General features: G+C 35.2%; 1 protein-coding gene across 3 annotated transcripts; it reads right to left on the reverse strand.

Annotated features, from left to right (window-relative positions):
• Positions 1-1,734: 1,734 nt before the first annotated feature.
• On the reverse strand, positions 1,735-26,059 carry LOC120219125 (RNA polymerase II subunit A C-terminal domain phosphatase SSU72). 3 transcript variants are annotated; one of them, XM_039215988.1, is made up of 7 exons: positions 25,816-26,059; positions 25,578-25,723; positions 24,080-24,198; positions 23,869-23,972; positions 4,682-4,691; positions 4,429-4,432; positions 1,735-1,745 (listed from the first exon to the last, which is right to left on the reverse strand). In XM_039215988.1, exons 1-4 carry the CDS (start codon positions 26,028-26,030, stop codon positions 23,871-23,873), a joined length of 582 nt encoding a protein of 193 aa, XP_039071919.1. In that variant the 5' UTR covers positions 26,031-26,059; the 3' UTR covers positions 1,735-1,745; positions 4,429-4,432; positions 4,682-4,691; positions 23,869-23,870. The 3 variants fall into 3 exon arrangements, with proteins under 3 accessions (XP_039071919.1, XP_039071918.1, XP_039071920.1); XM_039215987.1 differs by lacking the exons at positions 1,735-1,745; positions 4,429-4,432; positions 4,682-4,691 and adding exons at positions 19,388-19,399; positions 22,915-22,920; XM_039215989.1 differs by lacking the exons at positions 1,735-1,745; positions 4,429-4,432; positions 4,682-4,691 and adding an exon at positions 23,640-23,739.
• Positions 26,060-27,500: the final 1,441 nt, after the last annotated feature.

The raw sequence follows: 27,500 nt of genomic DNA on the forward strand, positions 1-27,500 counted from the left end.
TAAATTAATAATATTTGTTGAGTTAATCGATCGATGAAATCGGCCAAGAGGAGGGTGAATTGGTAATAAAAATTTTGGTGGAAGCTTTTGTAGAAAATTGAAAGTAATTGCATAGCGATTTACAGTGGTTCGACTTTATCAACCAAAGTCTATGTCCACTACCTTAGCTATCTAAACTAAGGATTTTCCAACAAATTCACTAATTTGTTCTTTCTTTTGAGGCCAAAGAGATAACCTTACAACTCCCTCAAGAATATACCCCAATTCTTGAGAACACTATTTTCTCAAAGAGAAGATTACAAATTTGCAAACTTACAAGAAAAACCTCACAAGGCAAATATGTTTGCACAATTCTAGAACAAAGAAATAACACTCAAGAATAAATACAATTGAGCACAATAAGTATTCTTGAAAGAAAAATGAATATTGAATGAAAAATAGGCTTGAAATGCTCAAACTTGAGGTTTGATGCTTTCTCTTTGATTCTCTCTTGATTCTAGTTGCTTGATTTTTTTGTTATTGATCAAAGGCTTCTAAGCTTGTTTAAATACACCTTCAAATGATTCTGAACATTGGAGATGCTTAGTGGAGTCAATAGAGTCGTTTAAGTGTGAAAACAATCAATTAAAGCAGTTGGGAGCGTCAGTGCATCAATGCATACCTGTCGCAACCGTCTTTCGGTTGGGCCCCGAAATTGGGCTTCGACTTGAATGAATTGGGTTAGAGTCGCCACCGACCATTTTAAAATGAATTTAGGTGGGTCGGACACCATTTTACCTTATCTGCGTTGTACGAAAAACATGTCGGGTTCGGGAGTCGATTACGGTCAAGGAAGGATTAGCACCCTTGAACCGCCCTTTCGGTACCAATTAATTTATCGATTGTCTTTAATTGAGAAATTTTAAATTTTAAATTAAAATTTAAAAATTCAACTCAAATTGCTTACCTTTTGATCAGTTGTGACTTCTTTAAAAAATGTTAGGTAAACAAACTTAATTGAATAAAAAAAACAAAAGGCTAAATTATAATGTTTTAAATAGAACAGAAAAAAATGGGTACTTGCCGAAAATAGAAATTAACAGAGTATGAAATAAAAGTAAATAAAATAAGAACAAATCACACCTACTGGTAACACAAAATAATTAAAAACATAAACAAGAAAGGTGTATTAGATTAAAAAGAAACGCCAATGGCAAGATTAAACATAACCGAAGTCAAAACGAAAAAATTACTAGTATTAAGACATAAATAAATAATAAAGAAAATATAAAAATGATTAGTAAAAATATGAAAAATAAATGAAAACAAACCACAAAAAAAAATAATAGAAAAGAATAAAAAGATAATTAGATTAAAAAATGAAAATAAATAAACAAACAAAAGAAACATAATAGAAAAATATATGATTAAGAAAAGAAAAAAAACATGAAAGCAAATGCTACAAGATTCCAGAGAGGCCATCACGTGAAACAACTATATTTTGTCTATGGGAACCATATTATTTTATTCAAAATATTTGGAACCATCAATGGACAAGATATTTTGGGTACACAGTTCAACTTTAAATGATAAAATCAGAGAATCAATTGGGCTACCCTACTAATTCCAACATTTATGTCCTCGAAATAGTAAACTGAACCATTTGATTTGTCCTCTCCGCCCAACTAAAGGTTCAATAACATAAAATCTAATTTTATTCAGACCCCTATGCCTTGTGTCGTTTTCCTCCTCTCTTCTCTCCATTTCTCTTCAAAAGCTCACCAATATCCACCCCAAATAAAATACGAAAGTAAAAACTGACTACCTCTTTAGCTTTCGTGATTCCGTGATCGGTGAGATGATATAGCGTTCAACATCGATGATAATGGTTCGGTCTTCCTTTCTCTCGTTTTTTTCAACCCAAAAATCCTCTCTCTTTTTTATGTGTTCTGCTGTGGTTTTGTGGTGATCTTTGTTCTCGGTTGAGGGTGTTTTGGTGTTTCGCTGTCTCTCGATTTACTCTCTCGATGTATTGTTTTGGTGTGGCCGTGTGTTTTTCTGGCTGTGTTGATGTTGTTTTGTTGGTACTATGGTTGATCTTTATTTGTTCGTGTACCGTTGTGCCTCGATGTACTATGGTTTTGTGATGATGGTTGATGGTATGAGTTTGTGATCGTTTTGTCTAGATTTGGTTGTGTTTAGCTGTGTTGCCTGGTTTCGCTCGGTTTTTTGTTGATCCTCCTCTCCTTTGCATGGCCTAACCGGGGGCTTCTTATAGCCCTAGTGTTGGCCGTTCAGGTTCCGAGATGAGCGGGATCGTGGTGGGTTGTTGCCGAGTACCCCGGGATGGTTCAGTCCCGGGGATCTCGGCCGGACACTTCTGGCCGTTTGGCATGACTGGCCGTGTTGGTTTCCCATGCGACGCAGTGCTGTGAGACATGTGGGAAACCCTAAGGGTCTTGGGCTGGTTCAGGCCCAACTACTTGACCTGTGCACTGGACTGGATTCTTGGACCTGTACAAACACCCAAAAAACGATAAAATAAATAATAAAAACAAAAACAAATAATAAAAAAATACTATATGATAAAAAAATGTTTTTAAACTTTATATAATATATATTTCAAAGATATTTTCAAAATCATATATTATATAAATTTAAAAAACGTTTTCAAACTATATGTTATAGTTTTCAAAAACGTTTTAAAACTATATTATATGTTTCAAAAATGTTTTTTTAACTATATATTATATAAATTTTAAAACGATTTTAAAATTATATATTATATAAGTTTTCAAAATGGTTTTAAAAACTATATAATATATATGGTTTCAAAAAACAATTCAAAAATTATATAATATATATGTTTTCAAAAAATATTTTCAAAAACCATATATTATATATTTTTAAGATGTTTTCTTTTTTAGAAAATCATATATTATATAGTTTTCAAAATGATTTCAAACTATATAATATATATATATATATATATATATAATAAAAAAGATGGACAAAAATGAGTGTCTACAACTGCCCCTCTTTGTCCTTTTTCGTGGAACGAAAAATAGGACAAAGATAAAAAGACACAAATTTTCGTTCGGTGGAGTTGAAGAATAACTCCCTGTCGAATTAGGTTGCAGATGGCTCCTCCGTTGTGAAGTCCAATCTATCTTGAAATGATATAGAATTGAAGTCGTAGTTCGGAATCAGAATGTAGCTTCTCGTTGCCAAATTGCAGTCAACCTCGGTCTTCTTCCTAGTTTAAAGACCTTGGTTAAAACTCGAATGGAAAATAGTACCTGGACTCTACCCAGTGGTTGATTTCGAGCTGAATGAAATCGAACTCGAAAGGTATTCGTTGACAGATAGCTTTTATCGACTTAAGCTATACTGTCGGAAAGCGGTTTCTTGTCACTAAGGCACGGCTAACCCGAGTCTTATTCTCGACTTGAAAGCCTCGAATACAACCGGACAGTAGTGAATGATGTGTCATCGAGCTGAACGGAATCGAACTCGGTAATTTTATTGACAAATAGCCCTTCTAGCCTTGAGTTATATTGTGAATGATGTGCCCTCCAAGCTGAGAGTAATTGAACTCGAGGGTCTTTGGCAGATAACCCTTCTCGACTTAAGCTATACTGCAAATGATGTGCCTCAGAGCTGAGCGTAGTCGAACTCGAAGGTCTTTTGGTCACAGATAACCCTTCTAGCCTTGAGTTATGTTGTAAATGATATGCCCTCGAAGCTGAGTGTAATTGAACTCGGGGGTCTTTGGCAGATAGCCCTTCTCGACTTAAGCTATACTGCAAATGATGTGCCGTTGAACTGAGCGTAGTCGAACTCAAAGGTCTTTGGTTGGCAGACAACCCTTCTAGATTCAAGTTGTGCTGCAAATGATATGCCTTTGAGCTGAGCGTAGTCGAACTCGAAGATCTTTTGGTCACAGATAACCCTTCTAGCCTTGAGTTATGCTGTAAATGATGTGCCCTCGAAGCTGAGTGTAATCGAACTCGGGGGTCTTTGGCAGATAGCCCTTCTCGACTTAAGCTATACTGCAAATGATGTGCCGTTGAGCTGAGCGTAGTCGAACTCAAAGGTCTTTTGTTGGCAGACAACCCTTGTAGACTTAAGTTGTGCTGCAAATGATGTGCCGTTGAGCTGAGCGTAGCCGAACTCAAAGGTCTTTTGGTCACAGATAACTCTTCTAGCCTTGAGTTATACTGTAAATGATGTGCCCTCGAAGCTGAGTGTAATCGAACTCGGGGGTCTTTGGTAGATAGCCCTTCTCGACTTAAGCTATGCTGCAAATGATGTGCCTTGGAGCTGAGCGTAGTCGAACTCGAAGGTCTTTTGTTGGCAGACAACCCTTCTAGACTTAAGTTGTGCTGAAAATGATATGCCTTGGAGCTGAGTGTAGTCGAACTCGAAGGTATTTGGTTGGCATATAACCCTTCTCGACTTAAGTTATGCTGCAAATGATTTGTTTAAAAAAATGGCTTCCCTTAACGGGTTGAAGCCGGTCATGATTCTTCAGGTGGTTCCTCTGAGCGAGAACCAAGTAAGACCATCTTTGGATGACTCCCATTTTATGGGAAAGCCCGTTGATGAATTCTGACAACCAAATATCTTCCGTTGTGGAATTGAAATCTGGCTTGAAGACATAAACTGGAAACATGTTACTCATTGTTGAGTTGAGTTGAACTGAATTTGATCTGAATTGGTTCTCGAACCCATCTGAAATTGGTTCTGAGATCTGTAGATATGTAAAGTCAGTTGAGGTGTAGCTTCTTGCTGCTGAGTTACACCATCGTTCTTTAAAGGTGCTTGCAAGTCGAGTAGCCTTCATCCTGAAGTCGAAGCTTGACTCTGAAAGCTGCAAAATTATGTATGCTAAAATGATGAATATGATGCACCTAAGTATGTCTAAGATGCATGCAACATGAATAAATTATGTGCAATTTCTTGGATGGAATTTCGTGCTTTGTCTGCTAATCTGGTTCTTGGAATCGATCGTGCCCCATTTGCTTCTCGAGCTTGGGCTTTACAGACATTTCACATCTGAGATTGTTCTGTTTGAAAATGTTTTTCTCCTTTTTCTTGTTTTAGGAGGGAAAATGATAAAAATGTTTTAAAATATTATTCGCAATTGAATCAATATTATAAATGTGAGTTCAAAGAATATCAAAGGAATCAATAGCTCTTTTAACGCTTTCAGAGTTACAGCTCTTTGACAAATGTTCAAATGGATGGGTTGGCTTTAGGTTGGCCTCATTTATAAGGTTTTGGTAACCAAAGATGTCATTTTTTTAAATATCGAACCATGCTTTGGCATTTCAATTAGGCGCGGACAAAATGATGCAATTAACATAATCAATTACTAGACCTTTTATTTCGGTCCTCTGAAATCTTCCATTTGTTCAAGCTTTGCAAGCTCCTCTAACGAAGGCAGTGCAAAAAATATCGGTCTAAAAATGAAATTCTTGAGTGCTCGTGTGTAGTTGACTATAACAGGTGTTCCTTAACTCCCTTAGTCCATCATTACCGAAAAGTTCTTGCTTAGATAAATTTGGTTTAGTTTACCATTGTCTGGCTAGCTGAATCCATAAAGCCAGGGCGTTTAACCAATTGCTTTAGAGGGACAAGTTAACATTATAATCAGTTTTATCAAGTTAACTGAAGGGTTCATCTCATCACGAAGTCTTGGACCGGACAAAAGCAGTAGAGCAGACACCGAATTGCCAAGTGTCCGAGCAATGTCATGGTTTGAATGCAATCTATTCATAAAGCCAGGGCTTTCGAGTTTCCTCTAGAACCAATTGCCTTAGTGGAATAGCTCAGCTTTACAGATTTAATTTCTTAAGATTGTCAAGAAGAACCTGTTATAGCCTAGGTATTTGTTGAAAGTCAAAAATTTCATCTTTAGAGTTCAATTTTCAAGCAACTGACCTAAACTAGATTCACTTACTCGACTATTCCATCTGTGAAGATCATTATCATCACTTGAACGTCTTAAATAAAAAGTATAGTAATCGTCATATGCAAACGATGCCCCATGTTGTCCGCACCTTATGAAAGGAAAAGGTTATATTGGTTAATTGCAAGAGTAGGGTATGGTGTTTGAGAGTATATTCTGGGTAAGGTCAAAGTCCTTGTTTTTAAATCATGTTACTTCGTCAAAGATCTGTAACTTTGAACCATTTACAGAGTTTCTTAATTCAGATGATATTCAAAGAATCGCGAGTTTGCAAATGTGATTCATTGCTTACAATCTTTAAAGTAGCATAAATTTATTCAAATATCCAAAGAAAGTTCAAAAACAAGTCCTAAACATGAGGGAAAAAAATCAAAAACAAATTCAAACAACATGTCTCAAAATTGAATAAGGCCTCATCAGGATGCCCCACTTGCCATGACTCTTTCTGCTTTAGGAGTGTCATTGCTTTCATCGTAAAATTCCAGCTCTTTCTTGTCCATCATTAGTTGGACCAAGGCTCTAAATTCTGTACATTCTTGTACATCATGTCCATCTTCATTGTGATAACAACAATAACTGTCACTTTTGGAATCTGATGTGCCAAGATGTGGTGCAAGAAACCCCTCATTTATCATTTGCCTCCATACCCAAGCAAGAGGTATCTTCACTTCGGAAACTCTGGTTTTGGCCTTTTTACCTTTTTTCTCGGTAACTGCACTTTCCTTATTCTCTTCATGATTTGGTTGGGGGTTCTGTGCAACGTGGAGTGATTCTGAATTATTAAAATGAATCCAACCCCTGTTGCGCATCCTTTGGATAACCCTCTTAAAGGGGAGGCAATTTTCAATAGCATGCCCCGGAACACTGCCATGATATTCACAATGCACATTTTTGTCATACCACCTGGGGTATGGGGGCTTTAGAGGTGTCTCGGGATAGGGTGACACCACATGTGCGTCAAACAGTTGTTGGTAGAGCTCCTTGTATGTCATGGGAATAGGATCAAAATGCTCTTTTTCCTTCCTTGGTTTTTGCCTACAAAAGGGTACGACTGGAAACAACTTTGAAATGTTGATGATCTCTCTTTCTTTCTTCTTCAGGGGAGGCTTTCCACCCGTTCTACCTCCTGGGTTAATGGTAATTTCTACCCTCGTTGTTTTGACCTCTTCTTTAATTTTCGAAATGCGATAACCATCCGAATTATCTTGAAGTCCTGGTAAGGTTCTGGGTGAGACAACCACTTGCGGGGTAGGTGGCATGGTTACCCCTTCCGATGAGTCTGCCCCAGGCACACTTGTCTGACATAAGCCAACTAACTTGGCAACGATCTGATCGATCAAGGACTCTTGGCCTTTTGTGATTGCATCTAGGGTACTCTGGCTATTCTGATTTATCTTTTCTTCTAACTCTCTCTGGAGCTTCAACATGTTCTCTTCGATCTGAGTAATTCTGGCTTCCATCTTCTTTTCGGTTTGAATGAGGATGACACGTGCTCGAAGCTTGTGGAGGTATGTCCAGTGTTTGTACCCTTCCGTTATGAAAATATCTTATTAGTTCATGTGAATGCAGTGAAAAAAGGAAAACTATGCGAAATATGCAAGAATGCATGATGCATGAAATGATCGAGGCATTAATCCAAAAATGTATCTGTTATTAAAAATAATCCTTATTGGGACAAAAATGTTTTATCTTTTAAGAGACAAAAAAAAATTGACAGCTTCTGATATGTCGACTAGTCTTTCGTCTGTCACCGATTGAATAACCTGTCGAACCGCTCTAGCTTCTTCGGGTGAACTGTACAAATGTCGAGTTGCTTTTTTGTACTGGCCTAAGAAGTCTCGAATGACTGCATCTCTGGAATTTGAAATGTTCCCAACGAATACGTTATTGGAGCCCCCAATTGATAGAAACTACGTGAAGTCATTTGTTTGAATTCGTCAGCAATGGTCTCCAATTCCAACTATCGTTTTGCCATTGTCGTCTTTGAAGTGAATCCTAAGATCAGTGGTCTTCATCTTGCCCCTGCAACTTCTGCCAGTCAGTTCTTCAAAGATGGACTTTCATTGTGCTTAATTTAGACCCGGTTCATTGAGTCCTTTATAATGCAGTATGATGATATACTCTTCAATTGCGGGCACCACGTCCTCTGGATTGAAGGTGACACATAGTCGCCTCTTAGACTGTCCTCTGCATTTTCATCTATTGTATTACAACCCCTTTGTCCATTAATGCAGATTATTCATATTTAACAAGCACTTTTTTGGTGAATCAATGCCTCGTTTAAATGATGCAAATGATGAAAACAAAATAAAAGAGAACAAAAATAAAAAGAGTTAGTGAGGTAAATCAAAATAATAAAAAAAAACAAAAAATCCTACCCCACATGATATCTACCCCACATGATATCTACCCCACATGCTTTACTTCCTACCCGGACATGATATCTATCCCGCATGCTAATTTCAAACAAATCTTAACCGCATATTTGTCTAATTCGCATGCTTTGAACAGAAAGTAAAGCAGGAAATAAAATCAAAGCAGCCTAGGGTCTGAAATGAGGTTTTGGGGTGGGCTCTAATTCCCTATACTCTCCCAGTTTAGGTTCTAAAAAGGTACTCGAGTTCCCCTTGTCGGTGCCCCCTTGGGCTTGCCAGACCCTTAGTCCTAAGCCCATTATAAGCTTGTGTGGACTAAGTTAAACTCGAGAGGAAACATTCCCTTATGCCCATACGGAGAATGAATTCACACGAAGGCATAAGGTATATGAATCCCGAAGGTTACTTGCTAGGCCCATACGGTGAATAAATTCACACGAAGGCGTCGCTTTCGCCTCTACTTAAAAGGGTTCGGAGCTCGGGTACAGAGCCTGAGATAGAAACTTTTCAAAAATCTGAAATCATTGAAAAAATGTTAGTACAACTATTTATTTGAAAAATAATCAAAGGTAAATAATTGGAATCGAATAAATAAATTAAAATTTAAATTTACAATTTTCGCATAAAAAGACAACCGGAAATTAATTCTGACCTGACTCACTTACCGATCCCCAGTGGAGTCGCCAAGCTGTCGCAACCGTCTTTCGGTTGGGCCCCGAAATTGGGCTTCGACTTGAATGAATTGGGTTAGAGTCGCCACCGACCATTTTAAAATGAATTTAGGTGGGTCGGACACCATTTTACCTGATCTGCGTTGTACCAAAAACATGTCGGGTTTGGGAGTCGATTACGGTCAAGGAAGGATTAGCACCCTTGAACCGCCCTTTCGGTACCAATTAATTTATCGATTGTCTTTAATTGCGAAATTTTAAATTTTAAATTAAAATTTAAAAATTCGACTCAAATTGCTTACCTTTTGATCAGTTGTGACTTCTTTAAAAAATGTTAGGTAAACAAACTTAATTGAATAAAAAAAAACAAAAGGCTAAATTATAATGTTTTAAATAGAACAGAAAAAAATGGGTACATGCCGAAAATAGAAATTAACAGAGTATGAAATAAAAGTAAATAAAATAAGAACAAATCACACCTACTGGTAACACAAAATAATTAAAAACATAAACAAGAAAGGTGTATTAGATTAAAAAGAAACGCCAATGGCAAGATTAAACATAACCGAAGTCAAAACGAAAAAATTACTAGTATTAAGACATAAATAAATAATAAAGAAAATATAAAAATGATTAGTAAAAATATGAAAAAATAAATGAAAACAAACCACAAAAAAAATAATAGAAAAGAATAAAAAGCTAATTAGATTAAAAAATGAAAATAAAATAAACAAACAAAAGAAACATAATAGAAAAATATATGATTAAGAAAAGAAAAAAACATGAAAGCAAATGCTACAAGATTCCAGAGAGGCCATCACGTGAAACAACTATATTTTGTCTATGGGAACCATATTATTTTATTCAAAATATTTGGAACCATCAATGGACAAGATATTTTGGGTACACAGTTCAACTTTAAATGATAAAATCATAGAATCAATTGGGCTACCCTACTAATTCCAACATTTATGTCCTCGAAATAGTAAACTGAACCATTTGATTTGTCCTCTCCGCCCAACTAAAGGTTCAATAACATAAAATCTAATTTTATTCAGACCCCTATGCCTTGTGTCGTTTTCCTCCTCTCTTCTCTCCATTTCTCTTCAAAAGCTCACCAATATCCACCCCAAATAAAATACGAAAGTAAAAACTGACTACCTCTTTAGCTTTCGTGATTCCGTGATCGGTGAGATGATATAGCGTTCAACATCGATGATAATGGTTCAGTCTTCCTTTCTCTCGTTTTTTTCAACCCAAAAATCCTCTCTCTTTTTTATGTGTTCTGCTGTGGTTTTGTGGTGATCTTTGTTCTCGGTTGAGGGTGTTTTGGTGTTTCGCTGTCTCTCGATTTACTCTCTCGGTGTATTGTTTTGGTGTGGCCGTGTGTTTTTCTGGCTGTGTTGATGTTGTTTTGTTGGTACTATGGTTGATCTTTATTTGTTCGTGTACCGTTGTGCCTCGATGTACTATGGTTTTGTGATGATGGTTGATGGTATGAGTTTGTGATCGTTTTGTCTAGATTTGGTTGTGTTTAGCTGTGTTGCCTGGTTTCGCTCGATTTTCTGTTGATCCTCCTCTCCTTTGCATGGCCTAACCGGGGGCTTCTTATAGCCCTAGTGTTGGCCGTTCAGGTTCCGAGATGAGCGGGATCGTGGTGGGTTGTTGCCGAGTACCCCGGGATGGTTCAGTCCCGGGGATCTCGGCCGGACACTTCTGGCCGTTTGGCATGACTGGCCGTGTTGGTTTCCCATGCGGCGCAGTGCTGTGAGACATGTGGGAAACCCTAAGGGTCTTGGGCTGGTTCAGGCCCAACTACTTGACCTATGCACTGGACTGGATTCTTGGACCTGTACAACCACCCAAAAAAACGATAAAATAAATAATAAAAACAAAAACAAATAATAAAAAAAATACTATATGATAAAAAAATGTTTTTAAACTTTATATAATATATATTTCAAAGATATTTTCAAAATCATATATTATATAAATTTAAAAAACGTTTTCAAACTATATGTTATAGTTTTCAAAAACGTTTTAAAACTATATTTATATGTTTCAAAAATGTTTTTTTAACTATATATTATATAAATTTTAAAACGATTTTAAAATTATATATTATATAAGTTTTCAAAATGGTTTTAAAAACTATATAATATATATGGTTTCAAAAAACAATTCAAAAATTATATAATATATATGTTTTCAAAAAATATTTTCAAAAACCATATATTATATATTTTTAAGATGTTTTCTTTTTTAGAAAATCATATATTATATAGTTTTCAAAATGATTTCAAACTATATAATATATATATATATATATATATAATAAAAAAGATGGACAAAAATGAGTGTCTACAATACCCATGGTGCATCGGTGCATCAGTGTAAAATTCAAATATTTTGACCGTTGGATCCTTAGTGCATCGGTGCACTAAGAGTGCATCGATGCATCAAGTGCATTCGATGTTTCAAAATAGCCAGAGTGCATCGATGCATGGCTGGTGCATCTATGCATCAAATGCATTCGATGTTTTCATAAAATCCTCAGTGCATCGGTGCATGGTATGTGCATCGATGCATGAAATGCATTCGATGTTCAATTTAATTCATGGTGCATCGATGCATGGATTGGTGCATCGGTGCATCACTTTGAAAATTTTATTTTAGGCTTGATTTTTGTTCAAAATACTTTGTGAAAATTTGTTTAAAAATAATTTAAGTATAAAACACAAATTTACACATTTCGTAAGGTTTAAAATTAATCTTGAAAGACTTGGAGTAATAGCTTGATATTCGATTAATTGAATCGAATATACTTAGAAAATCATTTGTAAAATTCATTTAACTTAATTTGTTATATCGAAACATCAAAATATTTTCAACAATCTCCCCCTTTTTGATATAACAAAACTCTTGAGTAATTTTAATATTTTCTTTGAAAATAAGTTTTGAAATCAATTTTGAAATTACTCCCCCTTACTATAACACTTCTCCCCTTTTTAAAAACATTTTTAACACTTAACACTTCTCCCCTTTTTGTTAAATCAAAAAGTCTCAAAAACTGAAGGCTTTGAAAAACATAGCCAATTGATTAAACATTTTAATTGAATATAGCTTAAGCTACTAAGATCAAAGATCAAAAGAGAGGTTAGCCAGCAGTGTTCATAATCAATATTCAAATCAAATGTGAAATGGTAAATTGGTCATATTTCAACTAAAAAAGTAAATGATGCATATATTGAAACAAACCAAAATATATATGAAATAAAAGTTCAAAAATCCAATTGAGAGGGGTGAGGAGTTGTTTTGCACGATTTAATGATATAAGCAGGTTCGAAAGTTGAAAATCTTGAAGATTCCGACGAAAAATCGTTGATTTTGAGCAAGAATGGAGATTTTTAGAGTGAGAGAGACGAACGACTAGAGAGAATAGTTTTTTAGGGTTTGAGATAAATAAGAAAAATAAGCCTTTGAAACCCCAAAACCCAACGGATGCATCGATGCATGGCTCTTGTGCATCGATGCACATTCAAGGGCGTGCATCGGTGCATCAGCTGATGTATCGATGTACATTCAAAGGGATGCATTGGTGCACTGTTAAGTGTATCGATGCATTAAGCACAAAATTGTCATAAATCCATTTTAAACACTCAAAATGCTAAATTAATTAGCTCTAGTGGTATTGGCAACTCATATATTGAAAATTAATCATGTTCAATCAATCAAATTAATCTTTAAACAATATTTGAACATAAAATTAATTTTCACCAAATAACATAAACTCCCCCTAACTAATAGCATAGAATGCAATCAAAAATTATTATTATAAGCATTTTTCATTTATTTTTAAAAGTGCTAAAATTATTTTAAACACTAAGTGAAAATAGGTTGGTTAAACCTAATTCTCTCCTAAGTGTCCAAAATCTTTCCTTGTCTAAAGGCTTTGTAAAAATATCCGCTAATTGGTGCAAAGTATCAACAAATTCTAGAACTACATCTTTCTTAGCGATATGGTCTCTAATGAAGTGATGTCTAATTTCAATATGTTTAGTTCTAGAGTGTTGGATGAGATTTTTAGTGAGACAAATAGCACTAGTATTGTCACACTTGATAGGAATAGTACCTACTTCAATTCCATAATCAAACAATTGTTGTTTCATCCATAAAACTTGTGCACAACAACTACCGGTTGAAATGTATTTCGCTTCAGTGGTAGATAATACAACACAATTTTGTTTCTTTGAAAACCATGAAATTAGCATATTTCTAAGGAATTGGCAAGTACCAGAGGTGATTTTCCTATCTAATTTGCATCCTCCATAATCCGCATCTGAGAAGGCATGCAAGCTAAAGCTAGAGTCTCTAGGATACCAAAGTCCTATACTAGGAGTGTCCTTAAGGTATCTAAAGATCCTCTTAACAGCTAGTAAATATGATTCTTTAGGACATGATTGAAATCTAGCACATAAGCAAACACTAAACATAATGTCCAGTCTACTTGCAGTAAGATAGAGTAAAGAACCAATCATTGACCTATATAATTTAACATCAATACATTTACCTTCTTCATCTAAGTCAAGCTTTGTTGATGAGCTCATTGGAGTGTCATAAGGTTTCCCATTTTCCAGCCCAAACTTCTTGAGCATATCTTTGACGTATTTACCTTGATTGATGAAGATGCCATCTTTTCTTTGCTTGATTTGGAGTCCCAAGAAAAATGAGAGCTCCCTCATCATGCTCATCTCAAATTCACTTTGCATTAGCTTAGAAAATTCTTGGCAAAAAAAACATCATTAGTAGAACCAAATATTATATCATCAACATAAATTTGAACTACTAATAAATCTTTACCTTTATGCTTTAAAAAAATATAGTGTCAACCATTCCTTTTGAAAAACCTTTTTCAATTAAAAAATTTTACAATCTTTCATAACAAGCTCTAGGAGCTTGTTTTAAACCATAAAGTGCTTTTGTCAATTTAAGAACATGATCCGGAAATTTCGATTCTTCCTGGAGGTTGTTCCACATACACTTCTTCTTTTATAAAACCATTTAAAAATGTACTTTAACATCCATTTGATATAATTTAAATTCATGAAAACATGAAAATGCTAATAGCATTCTAATTGCTTCCATCCTAGCTACGGGAGCGTATGTTTCATCATAGTCTATGCCCTCTTCTTGAGTATACCCTTGAGCAACAAGTCTAGCCTTGTTTCTCACTATATTACCACTTTCATCAAGCTTATTCCTAAATACCCATCTAGTACCTATAGTAGATTTATTACTAGGCCTTTCAACTAATGTCCATACTTTACTTCTCTTAAATTGATTTAATTCTTCTTGCATAGCCATAATCCAATGTTCATCATTTAACGCTTCTTTAATATTCTTAGGCTCTATACATGAAATAAATGCAACATAATTACAAATATTTCTAAGAGAAGATCGAGTTGTTACCCCTTTGGATGGATCACCTATAATCTCACCATCCTTGACATAGTTGTACTCTCTTGGATAAGATACTTCCCTTTCTTCAATGGTTGGATTCTCGAGAGGATCATGAGTTTCCTCATCTTTCGTTTCTTCCTTTGATGATGATTCTCCAACATCATGTCTAACGTCATTTGTATTTATAATACCTACATCATCATTAACACAGGAATCCTTCCTCGGAAGGAGATTATCATCGAAAACAACATGTATAGACTCTTCTACAACTAAAGTTCTTTTATTAAATACTCGATAAGCTTTAGAATTTAAGGAATAACCTAGAAAAATTCCTTCATCACTTTTAGCATCAAATTTGCCAAGGTTTTCTTTATCGTTGTTTAAAACAAAACATTTACATCCAAAAGGATGAAAATAGCTAATATTAGGCTTTTTATTTTTGAAAATTTCATATGGAGTTTTCTTTAAAATTGGCCTAATTATTACTCGATTTACAACATAACAAGCGGTGTTTGTGGCTTCCGCCCAAAAATATTTTGGAAAATTATTTTCACAAAGCATGGTTCTAGCCATTTCTTCTAAAGTTCGATTTTTCCTCTCAACAACTCCATTTTGTTGAGGGGTTCTAGGTGCTGAAAAATTATGGCTAATACCATTAGAATTACAGAACTCATTAAATCCAAGATTTTCAAATTCAGTGTCATGATCACTTCTAACACTAGTGATAGAGTAACCTTTTTCGTTTTGGATCACTTTTGAAAATGTGATGAAATTTTCCAATACTTCATCTTTAGTACTTAAGAATAGAACCCAAGTATATCTAGAATGATCATCTACCAAGACAAATGCATATTGTTTTCCACCCAAGCTAGTAGTCCTAGTTTGCTCAAAAAGATCTATATGGATCAATTGTAATACTCTACTAGTTGACACATCATTAATGGATTTAAAAGAAATTCACTTTTGTTTTCCTTTAGCACAAGCATCACAGATTTTATTATTATCAAATTTAAGCTTAGGAAACGCTCTTACTAAGTCTCCTTGAATTAGCCATTGCAAAACACTCATGCTAGCATGTCCTAGTCACCTATGCCATAACCAACTATCATGCTCATCCTTAGGAACTAGGCACAAATTAGTCATATTAATAGAATCTAAGTGCACCATGTATATGTTTCCTATTCTATGACCAATAAGCATAACCCGATTAGATGCAATGTCAATGACTTTACAACCATTAATTTCAAGCATGACATTGAATCCCTTATCGCATAATTAACTAATACTCAATAGATTATGCTTTAATCCATTCACATATAACACATTTTCAATTTGTATGGAAGAGGTATTACCTATAATACCAATACCTTCAATGTGACCTTTTGAATTATCACCAAAAGTCACTTCTCCTCCATTTTTGGCGTTAAGCTCTATGAACTGGCTTTTGTCTCTGGTCATATGTCTCGAGCATCCACTATCAAGGTACCATGAATTTGGATTTGTTTCCCGTGCCTTGTAGCAATGCTCTTTTTCCTACAAACATAGATTAATTTCTAATTTTTGGTACCCAAATTCTTTTGGGTCCATATTCATTAGTTTCTAAAATCCTTGTCCCCTTAGGTATCCATTTATGAAGGACATTTTTATCTTTAGTATTAATGAGTTCTTTAGGAACCCATATACTTATAAGGATTTTACCATTTGAAGTTCTTTGAGGACTTCTATGATTGTAGTTTCTAAAACTTTTCTTAACAAAGTTGGATTTTGAATTCTCACTTTTTTTCAAAAAATTTTGTACCAACCTTATTAAAAGAAGTTTTAAGATCATCAATCTTCTTTTGATGATCATCATGAACTTTTGAAAGTAAATTATGCAAATCAATATTTTTCTTTTCAAAATCAATAATTTTGATTTGTAATTCTTTTATCTTACTTTCAAGCTCATTGTTGGTCTTGGATAAAAGACTATTTTCGTTTTTCAATTTTGAAATATCATTTTTGTATTTTGAAAATAGAGTCTTATAATCCGAAGCCAAATCATTATAATCCTCTAATAACTCATCATAAGATAATTCATCGGAATCAAATGAGTTAGAGGTTACCTTAAAATCTTCCCCGATAACCATTAAGCACAAGTTTGTAATTTCTTGTTCCTCTTCATCATAACCTTCTTCATCGCTCCATGTAGCTACATGAGCCTTGTGCTTCTTTTTGGATTGACCATTTTTCTTCAATTGTGGGCAATCATATTTGACATACCTCGGCTTTTTGCATTCATAGCAAATGATCGGGTATTTCTCCTTCGATTCAGTTTTGAAGCCTTCATTGCGTTTGAATTTTCTACCTCGGTTGGGCATCATCAACTTTCTGAATCGTTTGGAAAATAATGTCATTTCCTCGTCATCGTCATCGTCATTCGAATCACTCTCATCTTTTGTGGATTTGAGAGCAACTCCAATGTTTTTCTTCTTCTCCTTCTCATTTGGTGTCTCGTCAATTTTATCGAGGTCCACTTCATCTTCAAGCATCATTTGGTGACTCGATGATTATCGTTTTCTTTGATTGCCACGAATTTTGGAAGAGAGTAGACTAACTTCCTTACAAGTTTTTCATTTGAAATGATCTCTCCATATGATTTGAGACCATTGACAATCGTTGAAAATTTATCCGTCATAGCTTTGATATCTTCATTTGGTTTCATCCTGAAATTTTCATAGCTATGCGTTAGAATACTAATTTTGGATTTCTTTATATCATCGGTACCTTCATGAGTGACTTGAAGTTTGTCCCATATTTCTTTGGCGGCTGTACAAGATGAAACTCTTCCATATTCATCTGGTCCAAGAGTACAAAATATGATATGGATAGCTTTGGAGTTGAGTTGGAACATTCTTGTCTCTCCTTCACTCCACAATCTCGGATGAGTAAGAGGCTTGATGTATCCTTCTTCTACGGTATTCCATGCTCCCATGTCACTTGCTTGAATGAAATACATCATCCTATTTTTCCAATAGGCATAGTTTGTTCCATTGAAGAAAGGAGGCTTGTTGACGGGCATCGAATCGAGACTGGAGTTGAAATTTGAAGCGGGGGCCATTGATGACTTGATAATCGATGTAACTCTTCCCGAATCGACTCAAGATACGATTAAACCTTCAAATGAGTGAGGCTTTGATACCAATTGTTGAGTTAATCGATCGATGGAATCGACCAAGAGGGGGGTGAATTAGTAATAAAAATTTTGGTGGAAGCTTTTGCAGAAATTTGAAAGTAATTGCACAGCGATTTACAATGGTTCGACTTTATCAACCAAAGTCTACGTCCACTACCTTAGCTATCCACACTAAGGATTTTCCAACAAATTCACTAATTTGTTCTTTCTTTTGAGGCCAAAGAGATAACCTTACAACTCCCTCAAGAATATATCCCAATTCTTGATAACACTATTTTCTCAAAGAGAATATTACAAATTTGCAAACTTACAAGAAAAACCTCATAAGGCAAATATGTTTGCACAATTCTAGAACAAAGAAAGAACACTCAAGAATAAATAAAATTGAGCACAATAAGTGTTCTTGAAAGAAAAATGAATATTGAATGAAAAATAGGCTTGAAATGCTCAAACTTGAGGTTTGATGCTTTCTCTTTAATTCTCTCTTGATTCTAGTTGCTTGATGTTTCTTGTTATTGATCAAAGGCTTCTAAGCTTGTTTAAATACACCTTCAAATGATTCTGAACGTTGGGGATGCTTAGTGGAGTCAATAGAGTCGTTTAAGTGTGAAAACAATTAATTAAAGCAGTTGGGAGCGTCAGTGCATCGATGCATACCCATGGTGCATCAGTGTAAAATTCAAATATTTTAACCGTTAGATCCTTAGTGCATCGGTGCACTAAGAGTGCATCGATGCATCAAGTGCATTCGATGTTTCAAAATAGCCAGAGTGCATCGATGCATGGCTAGTGCATCGATTCATGAAATGCATTCGATGTTAAATTTAATTCATGGTGCATCGATGCATGGATTGGTGCATCGGTGCATCACTTTGAAAATTTGATTTTAGGCTTGATTTTGGTTCAAAATACTTTGTGAAAATTTGTTTAAAAATAGTTTAAGTATAAAACACAAATTTACACATTTAGTAAGGTTTAAAATTGATCTTGAAAGACTTGAAGTAATAGCTTGATATTCGATTAATTGAATCGAATATAGTTAGAAAATCATTTGTAAAATCTTAAAATTCATTTAACTTAATTTGTTATATTGAAACATCAAAATGTTTTCAACAATAATATTAATATTTATGTTTGATTTCTTTTTAAAAAAAATACAGTAAGATTTTATGTATTTAAGGTTTATGTTCGAGTTTGAGGCTTCAATCGAGTTAAGTTTAAGAATTTTTTTTTCATTTCGAGCCTTTTCGAGCTGCTCATGAGCTTCAGTTCAGGATTTCGAGTCGAGCTTGAAAATTTTAAGCCCGTGAGTTTTCGAGTCGAGTCGAGTCGAGCTCCATTTCAGAGTTTTCGAGTCGAGTCGAGCTCAGCAATACTCAAGCTCGACTCGGCTCGTTTACACCCCTACTAGGGACAATGATGTCTTCCTTGAATTTCATGTTGAAAAGTGTTATGTTCGTGATGAGGCTACTAAGGAAACTCTCCTGCAAGGTGAAGAGAAGGAAGTGATGTACATCTTTTCGTTTGGCTGTAAGCGTGTAGAGAGACATAATGTTGTAGCTCATCTCGTGTCTGCTAGCATGTCATAATCTGAACTGTGGCATCATCGATTAGGGCATCCATCCAGCTATGATATGAATAAAATAGCTAAAGAAATTAATGCAAAACTTGATTTGAATGTTAATAAAACGTGTTGGCTTACTTTATGGGAAAAAGCCATAAAATGCCATTTTCTTCCTCGAAGTGGCAGTATACTACTCCATTTGAACTTGTGTTCTCTGATCTGTGGGGACCTCCCCATGTTGCATCTAATGGCTTCCATTATTACATCTCATTTGTTGATGCACGCACACGTTACACATGGGTTTATCTCCTCAAAAGTAAAGCACAAGCTTGTACAACTTTCCAGCTGTTTCATAAGCTTGTAGAAAATCAGTTTGGGCTAACAATCAAGGTAATCCAATCAGACTGGGGTGGTGAGTTTCGCTCGCTCTCGATGATTCTAGCAAAATCAGGGATCACTCATCGGTTATCCTGTCCACACACATCTGAACAGAATGGTGTTGTGGAACGTAAACATCGGCATATAGCTGAACTTGGGCTCGTTCTTCTGGCTCAAGGATCCCTGCCTATTCGATACTGGTCATATGCAGTAGTAACTGCAGTTCACCTTATTAATCGACTGCCTACAATAATTCTTAATGGAATGACACCATTTGAAAAGTTGTTTCAAAAGAAACCAGAGTATGATTCGTTGAAAGTTTTCAGGTGTCAATGATTTCCACATCTGAGGCCCTTTCAAAATCACAAGTTAGATTTTCGATTACAACCATGCACTTACCTTGGCTTCAGTCCTCAGCACAAAGGATATCAGTGCCTTGCGAGTGATGGTAGGGTGTATATATCACGCCATGTCGTATTTAACAAAATGGGTTTTCCCTTTGTAGATAAAGTAGTGGTACGTTCAAAACATCATTGTTCAGGAGTACAGTTTTGGGACATCCCTATTGTTGCTGATGTGAGAAGTTGGCCTTGCAGTGTTACTCCAGACGAGGTAGTTGATTGTGTTCATGATAATGAAGCTACGGGTGAAACTCAGTTGGATGTTCCTTTTCAGCATGAAGATGCACCGCATATGGCTGAGGAAGTCACAACACAAGAAACCAAAGATACCACTGTGAATGATGATGTAAACTCAACTATGCCTCTGAGCATGGCTAGTGTAGATGATCGTGTTGAATCAGGTGGAGGGGCAGACACAGCAGCACGTAGTCGGATGCAGAGTAACACATTGCTACAAAATCATCATCCCATGCTAACACGTAGCAAGTGTGGAGTGTTTAAACCTAAATCCTACACCAATTATTTTGAGAATGAAGTGCCCTCTACGATTCATGAAGCATTACAGACTGCTAGTTGGAGAGAACATTTCAAGCTGAGTATGATGCTCTTTAGAAGAACAACACATGGGTGTTGGTTAAGTTGACAGCAGGTCGTGCTCCAGTTGGCTGCAAGTGGTTGTTTAAAATCAAATGCAATCCTGACGGTTCTATACAACGATATAAGGCACGATTGGTCGCAAAAGGTTTCTCACAAGTTTTGGGCATGATTTTACTGACACTTTTAGCCCAGTTGTAAGGTTTTCTTCCTTTAATGTTGTGTTGGCTTTAGCTGTGGCTAACGGTTGAGAATTGAGACATGTAGACATCAATAATGCGTTCCTTAATGGGGATCTTGATGAAGATGTCTTCATGTAGCAACCACCAGGATTCGAGCAAAATGATATGGATGGAACTCCTTTTGTCTGCAAACTTAAAAAGGCTCTCTATGGTCTTAGGCAAGCCCCACGAAATTGGCACACAAAACTTCGAGATAGTCTAGTTCAGATTGGCTTTGCAGCCTCACGAGCTGATCCCTCATTGTTCATTAGCAAAAGGGATGATGGAGAGTTATTTCTGTTGGTATATGTTGATGACATTGTCATCACTGGGCGGTCATCAAGGGCAATTCAAGAGATGGTTCAGCAACTCAGAAACAGGTTCTCGTTACAGGATATTGGCTTACTTAGTTTCTTTTTTGGAATTGAAGTGTATAGGGCACATGGCTCAGTTATATTAAGTCAGAGGAAGTTTGTACTGGAATTGCTTGAGAAGTCTGGAATGAAAGGAGTTGTTGCGTGCACGACACCAATGGTAATGTCTTCTAAGCTTTCGGGGGACGAGGGTGAATTATTTATGAACCCTAGTAAATATAGAAGTATCGTTGGTTCTCTGTTATATGTGTGTCACACGCGACCAGACTTAGCTTACAGTGTTGGGAAGGTGGCACAGTATATGCATGCTCCACGAGAAACGCATATGCTTGCAGTTAAGAGAATATTAAGGTATTTGGCTGGAACTGTGGACTATGGACTGTTGTTTCAGTCGATTGATGCAGGGTTGACAATTTCAACGTTTGTTAAGGGAGCTAGTGTTGATGATAGGAGATCTATCTCTGGCTATGGAGTATTTGTTGGTCGATGTCTTGTTGCATGGAGCTCCAAGAAGCAGAAATCAGTCTCCAGATCAACGATGGAAGCTGAGTAAAAATGTGTAGTTGACATTGCTGCTGAATAACGTGGGTGAACTTGCTGATATAGGGTTACAGCAACTACAAGAACCAGTAGTTTGGTGTGATAACACTGGTGCAATGGCAATGAGTGCCAATTCGGTTTATCACGCTCAGTCAAAACACATAGACTTGGACGTGCACTTTGTTCAGGAGAAGGTAGCTGCCAAGCAGATTCAGGTTAACTATGTTCCAACTGCACATCAGATTGCTGATGGTTTCACCAAACCTCTGACCAGAACCGCCTTTGAAGAGTTTCGCAACAGAATATGTGTTGTACTTGTTTGTAAGAACAAACAAAAAAACTGGAACAAGTAGGGGGAATGTTAGACTGTTATAATTAGAGACACGTGGGTGTATACTAGTGGCTGTGGTGTTAGAGTCAGTTAATTTGTTAAGCAGCTAAGCTAGATTGTTAGAGTCTATTAAGCTGCAGTTATGAGGAATGTGAGATGCATCAATGTATATAAGTGTGTGTAATTCAATGAAGTAAACACCTCGCTTGTTCAATACTTTTGTTTACAATCTTTCCCAATACGGAGGGTGATGTTCTTCCTTAAATAATAGATATTTATTAGAATATAAATATATTTAATTAAGATAAGATTTGAATTGAGAATTATCATGTCATGTATGGGAAACTTGAAAAGATTACTACCAAAATTTTAACCTTTGCAAAGTGTGTTGATGAAACCTGAGTTATAATGTGTAAACAATATATTAACGAGGGAGAAACAAAAAGTCATTGAAACAGCATTACATGAAGTAAAAGACAGGTTTTCCAAGCTGATAAAGCATCATTTTAAAATCTCTAAACCAACCAAACACGACTCCCATCACATCACAATTCTGGTCAAATTTGTCTAAACCATCTCATTCTCAAGATTTAATGTCCCTGGTTTTTAACCCTAAACTAATCACCAAAGCAACGTAATCCAGTTGAGTTACTGTTTGTATAAATCCAGGCAATGTTTTCTCAAGATTCAATGCCCCTGGTTTTATTCACTTCTCAAATCACGACCTCAGTTTTTAAATTATACACAATTTTCTTTTCATTCATTCTAATTTTAATTATGATATTTAAATATAAACTAATTTTTTTTCAAATCAAATCCAAATAATATATAAGCATAGGCACCATCTCTCAGCGCATAATTAGAACTTGACAAAATTTACTATTCTCTTTTGAGATAGACTTTCATTATTGATTACTCTTTCATATTTGTTTCAAAATGTTGATTACGTCATGTCTTTGTTTGCCAAAAGATATTTTTTAAAAAATATCAAAATAACTACTTTATTTCAATATTTTGTTATTAATCGAGAATATTAACTGAATATCGTGGTAAATGCTATAGGAGAATAACTCTATTGTTGTCATTTAACAATTTGGATCATAAACACTTTGGGTATATGCATGTTGAATTGGATTCCCATCTTCAGGGTTGATTTGAGCTATGAGCTTCTTGTAATATTTCAAAGCTATCAGTGGTAAAACTTGGACATAACCTTTGGGGTTCCTCCCCCCCCCCCCCTCGTGAACCAGATTGATATGCAAATATGAAGATACAGTGGGACCATGACGAGCACTGGAGTGGTTCTCTTGACTGGTTAGCAAATGTACATGTACATCTTTGAATTGATTTTAGATGGCCTTTCTTCAAGGAATGATCTGTCTCTAAAAGTTCAAGTTTCCTATAGGTAGAGACAGCCAGATTAATACATAGATATGGTATAGTTGCGTTGGAGGGATTGCCATATAAAATTGAGCCAAATATTGGATTGTAATGGAGACAGCAAACATGGCCAATATCCATTAAAAGAAACGATCAAGTACCATTCATGAAGAGGGAAGTTACAAAGTAATAATGATTCATCCTGCTTGCTTGAAGACGGCTTGCCGATGAGGTTACAAGGCTCGTTCTCTATAGGATTCGGTATGAGCACCATATATATAGATTGTGATCCCGATTCTTTCATGATCATGCTCTCAAACTAATCCTACACAAAAAGATCAAAATAAAATGGTGGGATGCACAATGAGGAACTGGTTAACGGCAACAAAATCTTAGTAAGTGTCAAATTAACAGTCGGGAAAGAAGGTACTTATTATTCAAGTGTAAGGGATACCTTCAGTAGAAAGAGATGCTATACATCAGCTTCCTATGGTGTTTGTTCTCGAAAGAAATCATAATATCATCAACCGAGTCCTCCCACGACTCAACAGCTTCGATCTAAGGATGGAAATCACATGAAAAAGGGTAGTATCAAATGTAACAGCCTATTGATGAAATACCAAACGTAACAGAATATAAAAAACATAACAATTGTTGACATGCACCTGTTCACAAAGATCTAAAGCAAGACGGGCTCCAACAGCAGCTTCCTCATGATTATCTTTAACCTCTAAATTGATCACCAACACACTTTTCAAGAGAACTTGATCCCGGTTGTGCAGATCTGCCATTATCAACACATCAAGATGATAATAAATAAAAGTATTAAGGGGCAAAAGGAAAGGAAAAGAAAATTCTCATTGGATAGAAAGATTCTAGGGCTGATTGTAACTTAAGTAACTATTTGAACTACATGTAAATACAGATGCATTATCAAATGCAGATTAGTTTGACAAGAAATCAAAAGTCAAGAACTTATTGGAGGAAAGCAGAATCATCTCCAATTCATGGCTTCCAACATTATCTTTGATGACTTTCAGTCGACAGGTAAAATTAAATTTATATTTACTAAACATCGGAGAAGATTCAAATGCCCTAAAGGTCAGAAAAAATGAACAAGCTCAATAAGCTTATGAAAATAATGGCCATACTAAGGTATAAAATAAAAGGGGGAGAAATGTTTTGAGGAAAGGTCCATTGGAAATAGTTTCACTCCAACAGCCAACAACTTATCCCGAACCTCCAGAATGTATTCTCCTCCAAAACTTGTAAAAAACAGAAAAAAAAAAGTCTCCGGCAATATTAAGTCTCCAGACACACACCTTGACCACTTGGCAAATCCTCTCTAGAATGGCAGCACTGAAAGCACGACCTAAGTTGACACTGGTTAATTTCCTAAGGAGAGTAGACTTTCTATGTCCTAATCTGTTTCACCATGTAACTTTCCTAAAATCATTTTAATCATGCAACATACCGTGCACCTTGGTTCTTGAATGACAATTGGGCCGGTCAGACAAAATCATGAATTTCTATAACCAATGACATTGAAAATTAGATGAAGAAATGATATCATGACTTCCAATTCATTATGTGATTCTTGAGGCAACTCTTAGAATTGTAAAACAGCCACAGACACCTAAAGAGAGAGAAATCCTACAAAACATAGATTGAAAATTTTCTGAGGCATGGTTATGGTAGCAAGCAAAACCTTTCAATCCGGTATTATAATTGATATGTATGGTTCATACTTGATGTGACTACAATCAACATCAAAGAGCATCGGTGATGAGAATAAGAACTGAATAGAGAAGTAGAAAGACACAAAACAAAACAAAACAAGTATGACAGCAAAGAGAGCAAATGGACCAAAAGCGAAAAATAATTGGAAAATACAATTAGCATTGTAAAAGAGTTAGGATTTCAGATTAAAATTATCGTTCTTTTCCATCAATTAAGATCATGATTCTAACTAATTACTATATTACATAGAAAACATATTAGTATTTCATCCTTACATAAATATCCTCACATAATCGATAATCTCAGCAACAAAAAACTACTATGAGTTAGAAAAAGCATAAAGTTCACTTAATCCCATAAAATTCCTAGAGCAATTAGTATAACCATATATACATATTTATAATTGAAAAGGAGCAGCAGAACCTTCAAGAACCATGTCGAAAACCTTCTCTTCGAAAGTAAAAACGATGTCAAAATAACCATCAGCTGCATTGTCTTGCCAACGTTGGGGCGCTAGTTTCACACTCAAGTTTCTTTTAAGCATCGGCAATATCCCATTCCGCTTATACCTGGAAAGGGAAGGGAAAAAACACTCTGGATTTTCAATTTTCACTGAAATCGCGAGAGTGAAAGTGAGAAGAAGAAGAGAAGAGTTAGTTACAGGTCAGGATCTTTGCGGCGGAGGTCTTCGAACATGTGTTTGTAAGGGGTGCCGAACTCGTAGACGTTGGGTTCTCTGAGAGAGGGTCCAGGGAGCTTAACGTGAGCCCCTGTCCCGTAGGAGGAGACGTCGAAACCCTGCTTCTTGAGGAGACAGTGGGCCTCCATGCTACGGTTCTGGTTCGATGAACAAACCATGGCGTATCGGAATTTCATGGTCTGATCAAATACACGTTGCTTGACAGATTCACAGGATGTGGGTCTCAAAAGTCGAATAGATTTTCTGAAAAGCGAAAAACCCAGTTCATGGATCGAGAACGACTTATGACCCTATTTCAAAAAATTCAAGTCATTTGGTCTCCTCTGGACCCAGAAATATAAAAATACTAAATACAATTTTATTTATTTTGGTACATTATCGTTGAAAACATAAAAACCTGTATGTAATATTTTTATAAGTAAATTAATCATTCATCATGTAATTATATTCTCTCTTATTTTTGGTCAATAAAAGTTAAAAAAATTTAATTTAATTACTCAACTTTCAAATTGTTCATGTTCTAATCACTCTAATTTATCTTATTAATATTTTTTGTGATGTGACATTTATTATTATTATTTTATTAATATATAATTAAAATAATAAAATAAATTTAAAATTATATCATAAACTCTAAATCACAAACCCCTCATGTATTAATAAAATAAGTTAGAATGATTAAAATGGGAGTAATTTGAACGTTAAGTGATTGGAGTTTAAAAATATAAATTTCAATAACCAAAATAGAAGTGAGAAGATAGTTGAGTGGTTAATGATATAAATTACCCATAGAAAATATCAAGTATAAATATTTGTTAACTTTTTAACCGCAAAATACTAAAATAAAACATAAACTAATCGTTAAATAAAATTTTAAAAAGAATGAAAAATTTATAGTTTAGATTCTAAACGTTGATAATAACATATAAGTTTAATCTTAAAGTTTTGTAAAATGAGTTGTAATCTCGTCTATTTACAATGTATAAAATTATAATTTATTAAATGGTTTTATAATTAAATATAAAATGTCATTTAATAATATAAAGTTAAAGGATTTTATAAATTTATCATTCCAAAGCCCAAGTAATCAACCCATTTGGGAGCGTTGACTTGTTCATAAACGTAATCCTCGATGAAGCACAGCTCTAACCTGTTCCAATCCATTTTTGCTGGCTGGTTCCATTACGCGAACTAAACAAACTATGGGAATCACGAAGAACAGGAGAGAGGTATTAAAGTACTAAATTGAAGTTTCACTTATAATTCAAAAGTTAAATGTAATATTACACAATTTTATTAACATGTCACAGTGTTAATTTAACATTTTGTGATTCATGTCTGGAAATTTAATGATTCAAACTTCAGTGATTTAATGATTAAAATGAACTTATTGAAACTTTAGTGATTATTGATATAATTTATTCATAATTTTAAGACGATATGATAACAAGCTTTTATCCCTTTTTCCATGTCCAACTTTTTACTACAATAACAGCATATCGAAGAGTAAATTTGTCATTATACCTTCTAAAACTTTTATAATATTGAATCCATAGAGTGGATTAAAAAAAACAAGAAAGCAATAAAACGTGTATAAATCCAACATCCGACGAAAATGGATAAAACAATCTCACACGGCTTCCATG

Source organism: Hibiscus syriacus, unplaced genomic scaffold, assembly GCF_006381635.1.
Source record: "Hibiscus syriacus cultivar Baekdansim isolate YM2019G1 unplaced genomic scaffold, ASM638163v2 tig00110204_pilon, whole genome shotgun sequence".
Lineage (NCBI taxonomy): Eukaryota > Viridiplantae > Streptophyta > Magnoliopsida > Malvales > Malvaceae > Hibiscus > Hibiscus syriacus.